General features: G+C 35.7%; 1 protein-coding gene across 1 annotated transcript; it reads right to left on the bottom strand.

The window, feature by feature from the left end:
• Positions 1 to 1,616: 1,616 nt before the first annotated feature.
• Positions 1,617 to 14,762, bottom strand: LOC108631760 (aminopeptidase N-like; the record flags this gene model as incomplete). Its single annotated transcript, XM_026819137.1, has 9 exons — positions 1,617 to 1,884; positions 3,370 to 3,387; positions 3,446 to 3,633; positions 4,280 to 4,557; positions 9,179 to 9,552; positions 10,217 to 10,298; positions 11,071 to 11,230; positions 12,732 to 12,915; positions 14,295 to 14,762. Coding segments are annotated over 9 exons (2,020 nt in total), but the record flags the coding sequence as incomplete, so codon positions are not given.
• Positions 14,763 to 14,935: the final 173 nt, after the last annotated feature.

The following is a 14,935-nucleotide window of genomic DNA, read 5'->3' as shown; positions in this document are numbered from 1 at the left end:
AAAATTTTGATTTCATTCATGAAAAAATACAGGTGCAACAATGAGAGAATTTTGTAATTTTGTACAATTGTTAATACATGTTTTGAGAATAATTCAAACTTGAAATTCGAGGATATTATTTAAGATGTATCATAAAAAGTAAGCAAGAGTAGAAATTATAGGATTTGTAAACAACGTAAACAATTCCAAGTCAAGTACAATTGTATCAAAAAGTGCCAAAACCATATGTTATACGTAAAAAGTTGATTGACTTAAAAAAACATGTCAACAATTTTGTAAACCTTCCTAAAAGTTTATCAGTTCACATATTGGACATAGCTTCTTATCACCTCTTTTAAACTTTTGGAGATCTTACGACTCACACAACTTTAAGTAAACGTAACGATGACCACGGTGAAAAGAAAGAAAGGTACGAAGTTGGTTACATTTGCCTGATGCGTTTGTCTTCTTTGGATAGGAACTTCGAAACGAGCTCGACACCAGCCGGATATTTGGACAACACGTTTTTCACGCCGGTCTTGAAATCAATCGGATAGCCTGGCTCGAAAGTTAAGGTTAAGTATGTCATCAGAATCTCAGACGAGTTGGAACAGGCTAGGGCCATCAGCAGATCCTTTTTATCGTCCTCATCGAGGTTAGATGTAATTATATACTCCAGAGTATCAAACCACTCGTTCCTACTCGCCTTCCTGACCCCAGCGCAGATAATTTCCGTCTTTAGATTTACGTCCAATCTGTGCACAAGATTATAAGAAGTTAAGAATTTGTTGATAAAAGGCATTTATCACAAGATATGAATCTATAATAGAAGAAAAAAGTATAGAAGAAACGAAAATCAGTGACGTTAAAAACTTAGAATAAAATGACTTTGAGAAAAGAAGATCTTGCAACATTCATGTTTTGGTAGCATTTATATAGCATAAGAAACATTTTTCATATCATTGCGAATGAAGGAACTATTGAGGTGTCAATATATAGGTGGACTATCATGATGCACGAAACAAAAGGATATATAACGAGATCTGTTTTTAGAAAAATCGGCTATGAAATCGAACTTACTTCAAGATGTTGTTCGTGAGTCGTAACTGCACCACCAATTATTGAACCGACGTCTTCTATGATGGTTTCGAAATTCCCTCTGAAATCACGAAGTGAAAAAATTACATCAACACTTTCATCACTTTCATGTCATGACCATGGTGTAATAATATAAGGTGTGTTCTTGCGCATCCATTTAAACATCCATCTATACACGGACACTTCCATTCGCTGGCCATTTTGGATTTCTAACCAATCACGCTTCATATTAAAACAGAGCGAATTTAAAAATCGTAAACATGTCAAAAATTAGGTTCTCGGAGTGTAATATATATGCGTGTTTGAACTAAACGATAGGTCATCGTACTTCTCAAAACCATATGTTATACGTAAAAAGTTGATTGAATTAAAAAAAAATACGTCAACAATTTTGTGAACCTTTCTAAAAGTTTATCGGTTCACATATTGGACATAGCTTCTTATTACGTTTCTTAAACTTTTGAAGATCTTACGATTCACACAAGCTTAAGTAAACGTAACAATGACCACGGTGAAAAGAAAGAAAGGTACGAAGTTGGTTACATTTGCCTGATGCGTTTGTTTTCTTTGAACAGGAACTTCGAAACAAGTTCGGCACCAGCCGGATATTTGGACACCACGTTTTTCACGCCGGTCTTGAAATCAATCGGGTAGCTTGGCTCGAGAGTTGAGTTTAAGTATGTCATCAGAATCTCAGAGGAATTGGAACAGGCTAGGGCCATCAGTAGATCCTTTTTATCGTCCTCATCGAGCTTAGATGTAATTATGTACTCCAGAGTATCAGTCCACTCGCTCTCGCTCGCCTTCCTGACCCCAGCGCAAAGAATTTCCGTCTTCAGATTAACGTCCAATCTGTGCACAAGATTATAAGACGTTGAGAAGTAGATTATAAGAAGTTAAGAATTTGTTGATAAAAGGCATTTATCACAAGATATGAATACTACATTAATTGCCTGCCACATCATTGTCTCTAGACTGCGGATTTTATACATCTATGAGAAAATTGAATATAAAACACAAACTAAATGCATAGAAATATACGAAATACTAAATGCAAAATGCATTCCGCAAAAGATTAAAAGAGTTCTATTTGAAACACATTTCTAGAAATAGTTTATTTTGCTCAAAAAGCCACAGTTTACATATTACACTTGCACGCCAAAATAGGAAATTCAAGAACTATATAGTTTTGTAATTATGTCAATGTGTTCTTATTGGGTTTAGTGGAATAGAACTGCATTGCTATATTTAATTGAAAAAAAACTACAGAAAATAGTGACAGAATTTTGAAACATTATGCAGTGTAATTAATTATATTAGAAATATATTATAATATATTTCATCGAGAATAATGAACACTCAGAAGATAATAAAAAAATATTGTTATAAATTTACAATTGAAACATGGAAAAGCTCTGGAACAATTGACAATGAGACACAATAACAGCACAAATTCTCTTCACATATTGGATTACCTTTGAATATTTTTCAAATAAAGAAATCGTAGTTAAACGACTTTAACGATTATTAAAAATCCTTTTAATTCTGTTTATCCTATTTCTATTATAACATACCTTCTAACGTTGTAAAATCAAAGAATGCACTTTATTTAAGACACGCTTAATTTTTTGCTAAGTTATCATTATGCTTATTCAGAGTTTGAATTTATTTTTGAAACGGTATAGTAAATGTCTCAATTTCTGTTCACGTCATAATTTTCACTCATTGGCTTATCATTACGTGTAAAATGATGGGAAAAAGCCAGTGAGTAGAAACTGTAACGTGAACAGAAATTGGGTTTTGACAGAGATTAAAGAATACACTTTATTTAGACTAACTTTTTCCGGAGGTTGTATAGCTAGAACAACTTTGATTTTAATGCATGATTGTTCGATGATGTAACAAATTTCACGCGTAGCTTATGAAATTGCGGATTCAATACATTTATAAAGAAATTAAATGTATAAAAAAGAAAAACACTAATGCATAGAAATTTACATAATATTAAATACAAAATGTATATTAAAGTAAGTTCTAATAAAAGCAGTTGCTGTTTAAAACACTATTTTGAAACCGATACTATAGTTTATTCCGCAGTCGCGGTTAGACCTGCCCTAATCATCCTGTACATACAGGGTGTATGGAGAACCAGAACTCATGGTACATCTTTTAATAGGAGGTTCCTGAAGTTATTTTAAACAATATTTTTTTATTACCACGCCATGGACATTATTTTCGCAAAGGAAAATGTTGTTTAAAATCATCTCAGGAATCTCCTATTAAAAAACGTACCACGAGTTCTGAGACACCCTGTAGAAGAAAGAGCGTACGAATTGTTATCATTTAAGAGAACAGAATTTCGACTTACTCCATCACAGGATTAATGAGCCATTGTAGATATGTGTTCTCAGCATAGGATGTGCACTGCTCGACGCCAGCTTCGCAGGCCCATCTCATTGCGTCTACTCTGAGCATTTTTACGAGATCGCTATCATTCGCCTTCGGTTCATAACCCACGTCGTTCGTTAAAGCCCTCAACAAGTATGCCACGTAACGCTGCAAATTTCAGGATTTCATACATGCTAGAGTTGTTATTGTATTTCATGATCAACAATTAGCAACTAAGGTTTCTTTTTCAAATCTTAACTGAGCATTATGTAATTAAAAATTCCAATTGTTAATTGGTGAACTTATAATTAATAAGTAATGTCCAATTTCTAATTCAAATGATGATATAATCAGAAATACGATATATCAGAATATGATTTAATCAGAATATACCGATATTTAGTAATGTGAGCTTTATAAAATGGATGAAAAATCATAATTACAATGGTTTTATGTAACTATTTTTCTATCCCCTTAAACCCGACGCTTCCAGTTCAACAATACACCTATAATAAGTAGGGTGCGCATGTTTACGCATACTCTTATGTTTTATAAATAAAAGTACAGAATCGAAATGAATATAAACATTCGTTTTTTCCTTTAAATATTATAAATTGTATTTGAATTCGAATATTTAAAATATTTCTTTATAAATTACTGCATTCTGTAGTACTTTAGATTAAATTCAAAATTCCTATAAATGTATAAACAACCGCAATCTAATGATAAGTCACTCTCGCGACGGCTTTGCGTTTATCGAAAAAGCACGTTAAATATTATTTGGCATCTTCGACTTTGTATTTGCAGTTCTTACCTTGAAAGTGTAATATTTGTCGGAGGTGCGTAACAAATTCCGCAGGTAGCCTAAATGCTTAAATGCCGGTTGCCAAGGCATGAAATCGGTCTCCTGCGTTAAGTAGAGGGTCACGTTTAAAGCGACCGTATAATTCAAATTGCCAGTATGAGCTAAGCTAAAGGCGTCATCCACTATCTGCGCACGATTCAGCACGTGTATTTTAGTATCGCTCCCCTTGTTCAGCTCTTTCATCAACAATTGCCAATTTTCTACATCATAGTTCACGCGATAGTAACCTGACACAGAATACAAAATTTCGTTAATTATATCTGCTATTTCCTGTTTTCGACTTATCTTACGTATGAATCAGTGAGCAGTTGAGAATAGTAAAAATTAACGCAGATGTATTCGTTATACAATATTAATCTAGTAATTCTGTTAAGTCGCTGAAGCTCAATTACATAATGTAAAACAAAGATTGACGGAATGGACGAACAAACGCGTTAGGATGATGGACGTAAGAGAAAATGTATTAATGACGTACGTAGTATACTTTAACTTAAGTGATTAGGCACATAACGCGACACACTCTTTCGCTCACTAAAAATCTTGAATCCTCTCTTTCATTTCTTTTTTGTATCGCGCACACCAACGTCACGTTGGTGCCGGTAGTGCATACATTTTTCATTCTGCTCTTCTACAATAAGATAAATCTAACACCTTACGACCTACAATCATTATGCAATATCCACTACGTGATTCTTATATAGTTTGTCATGTCAAAACGAATCCGAAATGTTCTATCACGTCCCGGTTTTGAAAAATAATAGTTTTTGTAAAAGTACATGATTTTCGGGAAAGTGAGGGTAACGATAAGAAAAAGCTGACAGAGTCCATTTTTTAATCGAGAGATAAGAGAGGCTTTCCATAATACTCGATGAGTGACGTTTCGAATTCGTAAGGTATTTGTTATACGATAAAAATATTTAAACGAATGTTGTATGACTTCAAGGGAACATACAGCGCCGTGATCTGTTTTTTGTTTCTTTGATTCTTTATCGAGATATTTCTCTTTATAGAATGCCCCAATATTTTTTCTCGAATTTCAATAAAGCACCAAACTCTGAATAAATAAGTATGAGTATTATAAGAAATTGATCACATAAAATGTTTCTTAGATTATTTGTTCAGGCCTCTCGCAACGGGGGGAGTATGTTTAATCGCGGAAGAAACAATTTGACCGCGACCAACAGATTTTTTTGGTTTCAAGTGGTTCGGGCCGTAGACCACTATGAATAGCACTACGCTAAACGCTTCGAAATACGAGTCAAGGCAGGCTCTTTGTCCAGCAATATCTTCTCGTATAAATACGTGCGAGTCGTAAACCTCTTAAGAATTTTTTCTTCGCCTTTCATGGCGAGTATTTTGTTTAAACATTATCCCCTCTCATGCGAGTGTTCTCGGTCTAGCAATGCATAGCTTTTAGTCAGTCGTCACGAGGAATCTAAAGGAATCATAGAGTTCGAGATCAAGAGCGCTCGGGGCAGCATCTCGCTCCTCGGAGCTCCAAACGAATTCGAAATAAGAGTAACGCGATGCGTGATAACAGTGGTTTCGTTTGATTTATCTACGATCTATGATCGATCTACCGTTGAAGTGTTATGATTGCGAAACATTCTTACGCCGCACTTGCAATCAGGGAACTTTGCCGTCCCACCAATCGGATCGCACGCGCGATCAGGGAACTCTGTCTTTCCAATAAATCGAATAACAGACATTCTGAACGTCCGGATGTTTCCCTGCACGGCAGACTCCGACGGAACCTGGTTCCGAGCATTCAACGGGATTCTCTCGTCCCATAAACGCGTCGCCTTCGCGACCAAGAAGGAGGTTCATTCGTATCCCTCTTGTTAAATACCGACGAAAATCAGACGTTCCGAATCTTTTACAATGTTATTTATTTGTCACTCCGAGCGATTCGTCCTTATTACACAAATCATCTGTCTAATTTATTACGCAATAAATATCTTTTTTGAGGTTTTGGCCGCAAGATCTTTTTCCTCGGGATTTAACCCAAAATTACGATTTTTATTTACTATTTTTTACCTCCCCGTAAACCCATTTTCCCAAGTATTCCCTTTTCTATTGTTAATTGAATATTGAAATACGCAAGTCAAGCGAACAGCTTATTTGCGACGTAACATTATTAATTTCAAAACATTTCAGTAATTCTTCATTTTAGCCCTCATTGATGTAATGTATTTATTTCTTAATTTAATCACAGTATGATTATATTTATTAATATGAGCGTTACAAAATTGATGAAAAATCGTAGTTATAATGTCTTTGTTTCTAAGCAAGTTTATGTCCAAAAGAGATTGTATTGAATGAAATCAAAACCAGAGTAAGCCAGGCTTAACGTTCGTCTCTTCAAAGAGGTACTCGACGATCCAAACATCTACCCGTCTAAACACAAAAAGTGTAGTCCCGTAGACTCATATTTTATACTATTTTTGCTTGAATATCGATAAAATAGAAGGAAAAAACGTCAAAATTTTACATAGAAATGTTAGGAAAGTTCCGTGACTACCATAGCCCCTTAACGCTTTAAAGTTTGCAACACAGTCAGGGATAATATTAAGTGAATACTATTCGCTGTGAGCGTCTGGTTGGAGGGCATACATCCCTCTACACCCCTACCAGTAGTGATGGCTAGAACTGCTATTTTCGAATCACTCGTGATTCGATCACGTTCGTTCCCAATCAAGGTGATTTTTCACAGTGATTCGTGATTTTCGTGATCGCTTCTGATTGGTGTAGAAAGAACCTGCTATTATCTCTCAAAATGTAAAAGTTATTCAGGTGGCTTGTTTTTAGCGACTCACCCTGTATATATGAAATAGACTAGTATATGTGTATGTATAAATATAAAAATGTATGTGTTAATATAAAAATCTATGTATAAATATAAAATGTATGTATGCATGTATCCCATCGATGGTGGTAAAGGGTAGGGGGAGGGAGTGACGAGGTGCGTACGACGCAGCGTGCCTACGGCACGCCAAGTGCAGCTGGTGTTTTATAAAACCATGCAACGTACCTGTTTGCTGTGTATTGAAAATGAACCATCCCGTTTTTTCCTTAGATGGCACGATATGTGATCTATCGTACGGAGAGAACCAATCGACGGGAGTCGTGTCAGTGAAATTGGGATTCGATTCCTCGACGTAAGTGATTGGTATCCACCATCTGGTAGGGTATTCGTCGATTTTCAGCAGCACGGTTACGAATTGTTTTTGTGTCAATTGGTAGCCCCCATCGACTCTTTTAACTGTCAACATCGGAAATCCCGGATATTCCACCCAGTTATGCATTATAACTTGCACGGGCTGTTTCCATTTAATCCCACTCTCATCCAAAGCTTTCTGGAGGGATCCGAAAAGGTCATTCGAATCCACATTACCTAACGCGCTGCAACAGTTATTATTATTTATTAGTGTTAAGCAATACAGAAAAGAGTATAGAAATTGAGTTATGACCAAAACGCAAATGAACGCACTATCACATATGTCTTTCACGACGTTCTTTTCTTTCCCGCACTTCTCAGGATATTCACACGCGAATTGTCCTTTTTCATGACACTTGTAACACGTAACATTCTTCTTCGCCTTCTATTTCTTAGAACTATTCTTCTGAATTTCAGACTTCTTTGATTGATCCTGTTTGGACACAACTAGAGCTATTTTCCCTTCTTGATTTTCTGAATTCAGTCGGAGATCTTCCGCAACTAATCTTGAAGTCAAATTCCCAAGTGTCTGTCTCGCTGGATCGACACTATCCCATGCTGTTCTAAAAATTCCATATCTAGGCGACAAGCTGGCTAGCAGATTTGCTGCCACCGCACTGTCGGATATCTGTTCGCCAACATCCCGCAAAATAGCAGTCATATTCTGCACTGCTGCTATGTGCTGTTCCATCCTATCTTCAGATGACATTCGGTACTCATGAAATTTTTGCAAGAGCACCATCTTGTTGGCTTCCGACTTCTGCTCATGAAGCATGCACAGCTTCGTCTACATTTCTTTCGCAGTGGTACAAACCAGAATAGGATCTAATTTCTTTGCTTCCATTGATGACGATATGACAAACATTGTTTTTGCGTTCTCACGCACCCATGGTTTCTCATCAACCGTCCCAGGATTTGGCCTTTGCCTCGTTCCATCTACATCTTGAATGCCGTTAACATAAAATAATTACATAAGCTGGAATCTCCAGGCTTGGAAATTAGTTCCATCAAATTTTTTGACTCCACGAGCCCAGATGTCGTCTCCCGTGATTGATACACTAAGTAAGGGATCACCACCAAATACCGGTACACGTGTTCGTTCATTAATGGCCGCGCCACCACACTTTCAGTTCCGTTCGCGAAAAACTTTTCTTCGCGCCCGCAATCTTTAATTAACTCTAGAGTTAATACCAGCACTTTCACACACAGCAAAAGCGATCTGGACCCATGATCTTTGTTGAGAAAATGATAGATGAGCTTCTATGAATATAAAGTCTTCGATAAACTAGAACAGATTTACGCATGTACGATTTGGTGTTATACATGAGACTGGGAACGTAATATAAGTTACCAGAAAAGAGGTGAAACGAAGATTACGTAATCGCGTTGCGAACAACGATTGTCGGATCCATCTGATCTCGGTTCAGCAATATTCGACTTTAAGCCTAATTCACGAATGAACATCAAACTTATTCTTTAATATGGATATTGCAAGAAATGGAAAAAGTTTTATTCGTCGGATTATATAAATATTCAATTCTTACATTGAAACTCTTGAGCATACGATTAAAAATTAAATGTCAACTCTTAATTATTCATTTCGAATGTTTTATAAAAACTAGGCAACATACCTGTTTGCTGCGTGTTAAAAACAAACCATCCTGTTTTTTCCTTAGATGGCACGGTATGTGATTTATCGTCCGGAGAGAACCAATCGATGGGAGTCGTGTTATTGAAATCTGGATTCGATTCCTCGACATAAGTGATTGGTATCCACCACTTGGTAGGGTACTCCTTGACTTTCATCATCAGCTCGATCACAAAACGTTCCTGTGTCAATTCGTAGCCCCTATCGACTCTCTTAACTGTCAACGTTGGATATCCCGGATATTCCACCCAGTTATGCATTATAACTTGCACGGGCTGTTTCCATTTAATCCCACTCTCATCCAAAGCTTTCTGGAGGGATCCGAAAAGGTCATTCGAATCCACATTACCTAACGCGCTGCAACAGTTATTATTATTTATTAGTGTTAACCAATACAGAAAAGAGTATAGAAATTGAGGAAGAACAGATACGAGTAGAAGACTTTGAATAGGTATTACAAGGAATTATTTAATTATCGTCCAGAGGTTCGAGAAGAAAATTTGTTCCGACTTTTATAGAAAATTTAATGGCTGCATCCTTAAATTTTGATATATATTTATTGATTTATGGAATTATTTATGTGCTATTTTGGTCCACACTTTTTTATGCAACTTGTACACTCTGTCCCTAAAAACAGTCCAAAGCACGCATTTATGCCATTCAGTACTACGTAGCTAACGCTCAGATAATCAAGACAAAATTCGTTTTAATGTTTAATTTAAGGTACATTGCAAGGCATGTTGGTCCTTTTTTTATTCAGAATAAACAATCAATCTTTGGAATGAAATTATTTAAAATCCAAAATGTAGTAAGTACGACTTTTGTTTCACATTTTAACAGTGTTACTTTTAGAGTGTACATACATGTCATTTGTTTTCAGTCATTCTCATTTACTCATATCTCGTGATCCACCTATCAAAAATCGGAACTAACTTGCTGGACAATACATCCAGTCCAATGTTTGTTATTCTTATTTTATTTCAATAAAGATTATTTTATACACGTATAAAGATATACGTACTGGTTTGTTAGATAGAGTTTCATTGCCTTATGGAAAACCTCTTCCGTCATGGCGTGGGATATCATTCGAACAACAGATCCAGCTGCAAGTTATACAAATAATTGTTTGTGTTTGCTGTCGAAATAAGTACAATGCAATGTGGAAATTATCTGTTGAAATTGAAATAAACTGGCAAGGAATTAATAGCACTCATAATAAAGAGTATGCACGTGAATGCTGCTTATACTAATTTTCGCAGAGCTTTTCACAGTCACTCCGTGCTATTTTCTAAGTGGTGTGCACATTGATTGAGAGTCTATTAGCAAGGCTAACTAATAAAACAATAATGTTTACTCAAGACTTATTTAGGATTTATATTTCCTTTTTCACGATATTTTGTTGTTTAATAATGGACTTTACAATCCCGTATAGAAATTAATGAATAAATAATTTGTGGAACCATTTATTATGATGTTATTAAAATATACGCACCTATCGTTTATTATAATTGTTAGTTCACAGACTGTTCATAATGTTTAATAATTGATAAGTTATTAGAAAGCACTGCTATCGATTTATTCAGACTATTAACTTTCTCGCTTTGCTTTCGCTTGTTAAGCCTGCGTATCTAATAATCCGGCGGTATTTAGAATGTCTTAACTGATCTATAAGAATAGAAAACATGTCTCGTTAATGAATAAGAAGAAAACCCGTTGCTAATTTAATACCTATCAGTGTCTGTTCCCATGTTTCTATTTATCTGATGTTAAACTAAAACCGTCGTGACTGCGTTTATTGTTCAAATTTATGTATCTACTCGTCTTTTTATGTATCTAATCGAGATTAAAACGACGTCTTTTATTTTTTTTCTTTACCTTTCTCGTAGACGATGCTATCAGAGAGCATAAGGATTTCTTCAGGGCTATAAACGTCCATATTTATGGCACGCATCCCCGAGAGCGCGTCAAAGACCATCGCGGACATCTGCGTGCTCTCCACAACGAACATATCGTTTAATCGCAATTCAGGTGCTACCTGAATTTCGTAATTTCATCATTAGTTGCTATATTGATAATTATATCTAAATGTGGTAGGTAGTAATAACTGTAGAACATTTGATTTTCACAACTCGTTTTTTAAACGATACTGCAGTAAATGACCCAATTTCTGTTCACGTCACAATTTCTACTCATTGAATTGTTTTTCTATTATGTTAAATTGACATGTAAGATTATAAGAAGATAAGTCAGTGTGTGAAAATTGTGACATCAACTGAATTGGCCTTTAAAGATGTCCAACTCAACGGAATTAGTGTTTGATAGTGATAGCAATCATGGTAGAAACACGTAAGATAGTCTTCCGGTGGTACCATTTTCTATCATGTTATAGCATCTGGCAACGGACACGTGTTCTTTTAGGCTGTCGTTTCTCTATCTTAATTTTCTATTTTGTTTAATAGTCTTCATTGTGGGCTAGTTTTGGTCGCTATCTCTTATCTCTGATTATTACCCTCATCCGTGATTTTACGCACGTTTCTTTTCCTTTTTTCCATCGATGCTCTTTATCTTTTCAACAACTATCATTTCTCTTTTCTATCTTGCTAATGAGGTCGACTTTTCGATCTCGCCAGTCGTGATTAGATAAAAAGTCGAGACACTTCGTATCGTAGTGTGTGCCGAACTGCCGAACGTTCGTATTAAATATTTAAACATATCACCAAACGGCGCCTGTTACTCTTTGTATAATACATGCACGATCCCACAATGATAAATTGGCATGTAAAATTATAGGAAGGTACGCGTAGAGATAAATCTCTATGAAGATACGTCAGTGAGTAGAAATTGTGACATTCACTGTATTGGCTTTTAAAGGTGTCCAACTCAACGAAATTATTGCCTGAAAGTGGTAACAATCATGGTAGAAATATGTAAGGTGCGTTTTTCCGGTGGTACTAGGTCCATGGGTGGTACCGTTTCTGTCTGCGCATTCCATAGGATGGCCATATCGAGAAATGACTACTTGTGTTCAATAATAAAAACTGATTAAAACGACAAAAATGTCAGGCTGCGCTGTTAAAAGTTATAATGATCACTAGAGTGGTAATACTAAAAAATTGAATATTTTCTATCATCGATTCCCAAAGGATCCAGTGTTGTAAAAACACTAGTGCGATGCTTGTGACCGAGAAAAGACCAATTTAAAAGCTGGTAATTCTTAAGAGTGCTATTTTGGTAAACAAATTGCCAAAATGTAATTTAGACTTTATATGTGCAAATTAATTTTCATTTTTGATGCTCCTTAATTTTCCTCCTTCTAACGCAAAATATAATTAATGAATAAAACAATATGGCAGTTACAGGAAAGAGCATGTGGCTGGCAGTTTCAGTCAGCTAAATAATAACACACCTTATGTACTTCCAGTATGATAGCAATAGCTGAATAAAGAAATGACAATGCCCCAACATTTATAAATACCATGTCAAAAAAACATAGCGATAAGAGTCAGTTTTAAGAAGAATTAGAGTATCGTATTTACTTTGTGAGTAATGAAGCATTGGAAATATTTGGCGAATCCCTTGTTCAGCCAATCATACTTCCACCATTTCGGGGTAACGACATTGCTGAACCATTGTTGAGTAAACTTGTGAGCGATGAGCATGAGTATGTTCATTTTCTTTTGGGTTGTGCTTAAAGCCTCATCATACAGAAGAGATCTTTCTCTGAAATGGAAATTCGAGTTCAGAGGTGTTCAGCCTCATCCTTAATGATTAGAGTCAGCGAAAAGTGACCATTGTAACGTCTATACTTTTTATCTAACACAGTATTACATTAAAACATTCTATAAATAATATATTTCCTATTATAATACTGTAGATAAATGTACTAACCGTTTTTATATCTATGTATTTACTTGAATGAATGAATTTCCAGAATGAAATCTATTTAACCCTTTCGCTACGAGTGCCGACTATAATCGGCATCCATACGTCGACGTTCCTTGTGAACGATCGACGACTATAATCAGCATCAATTACGTATTAAATATACAGGGTGAACCACGAATCGTGAGCAGTAGAGATTACTCTGTTATTAGCAGTACGATCGAAAATGTTTTCATCAGGTATAACATGGTTTCAAGATAGCTTTCACGTAATCTTTATAGCAAATCTTTTGTCAACTTCTCACTTTCATAATTTTTCAAGATCACCTTCAATTTTTTGCAAGTACACCTATAATCTTTTTACGCCTACCTATTAGAGGAATTGAAGACGAATTCTATAAGTGTTATAACATAACTTTTATGTTAATTCAGATATGTTCTCAAAAAATTGAAGGTGGCCTTGATAGATCATGAAAAAAGAGAGTTGACAAAAAATTGCTATAATCATGTGAAAGTTCTCTTGTAACCATGCTATACCCAATAGAAACATTTTCGATTGGACTGCTAATAACAGAATAATCTCTAACGATCACGATTCGTGGTTCATCCTATACGTTATAGTCGGCTTTTTAGCGCGGTGTTCCGTTCAGCGGGACTACTTCGGCAGAGCGGACTGTCGTAGCGAATGGGTTAACGATTTAGTATAAAATAAGCATAATAGTTGGAATATTAAATTATAAGTAAATACTAAAAACTTAAGAATTTGAGCGTAGATAATGTGCAACACGTTCTATCAGAATATTAAAGAATCGATCATTATTAGTACTGCGGACTTTTATAAAAAAATGAAACATTTGTATTGTCAATTTAAGAAATGATATTCAGTTTGAGAATTCTTTCATCTTCCGAAAATCAGATGCATTCTTTATATTTCTGGCACATTTAATTCTTCTATGTGTGCGTAAAATTCGCAGTCTATTAATGACAATTAGTTAGCATTCTGCGATTCGATCGTACAATTCGATTAAGTGATACATTACAAGGAAAGGAAAATCGCAAGTATTTTTTTAATTCGATACTATGAGTTTGCTTATTTCTGTATTGCAAACCATCGTCAATCCCATCGAGAAAACAATTTGTACTTCGAATCCGTCACGTCAGATCGATACACAATAAAATCCGTTGTACTTTGATCGCGATTTCATTATTTCTAAGTACCTGTAAGTTACGAGGCCCCAATTCTCCATGGCAGGGACTCCGAATAAATTCGGCACCGAGACTTGATCTATTTTGTCTGGCATGTATGTCTGGTACGAAATATTCGTGTACAAATTCAGCTGTTCTAGAAGCTTTCTACCCATTTTCAAAGCGTAATCAGTCTGTTTTATCGCGCTCGCCTTCGTCCACACCCTATAGGTGAAGTTGCCGACTTTATCTTCCTTAAATTGATAATCGCTTATTGTGAATGCTACCAAATAAGTAGACATGAGTGGGGTTTCTTTGAATGTAGTGATTATCATGTCACTTTTTTCTTCTGTTTTTAGTACATCCATATTAGAGATCGCCTTCAGTCTCTTCTCGTGTATTAAAGTGATGTTGAATTTCGCCTTGTAGATGGGCTCGTCCCAACATGGGAACGCTTGTCGAGCGAACGTCGGCTGGAAATGAGTCGTTGCGATGTACCCGCTGGAATAGAAGAAAAATTGGGTTTTACTTAATTCGCACAGAGACAGATAGTAATTTGTCAGAAGAGACAAAGAATCTTCTGTAATGTAACTAAAAATCTGTCGTACGTGACATTGAATAAAACGATTAAGGTAGCTCGCTATTTAAGTAACATCAAAAGAGGACCCTACAAT

Source organism: Ceratina calcarata, unplaced genomic scaffold (assembly GCF_001652005.2).
Source record: "Ceratina calcarata isolate Rehan_Ccalc_2016 unplaced genomic scaffold, ASM165200v1 scaffold939, whole genome shotgun sequence".
Classification (NCBI taxonomy): Eukaryota; Metazoa; Arthropoda; class Insecta; order Hymenoptera; family Apidae; genus Ceratina; species Ceratina calcarata.
The sequence above is the reverse complement of the archived record's forward strand: the minus strand, read 5'-3'. Positions and strand labels throughout refer to the sequence as shown.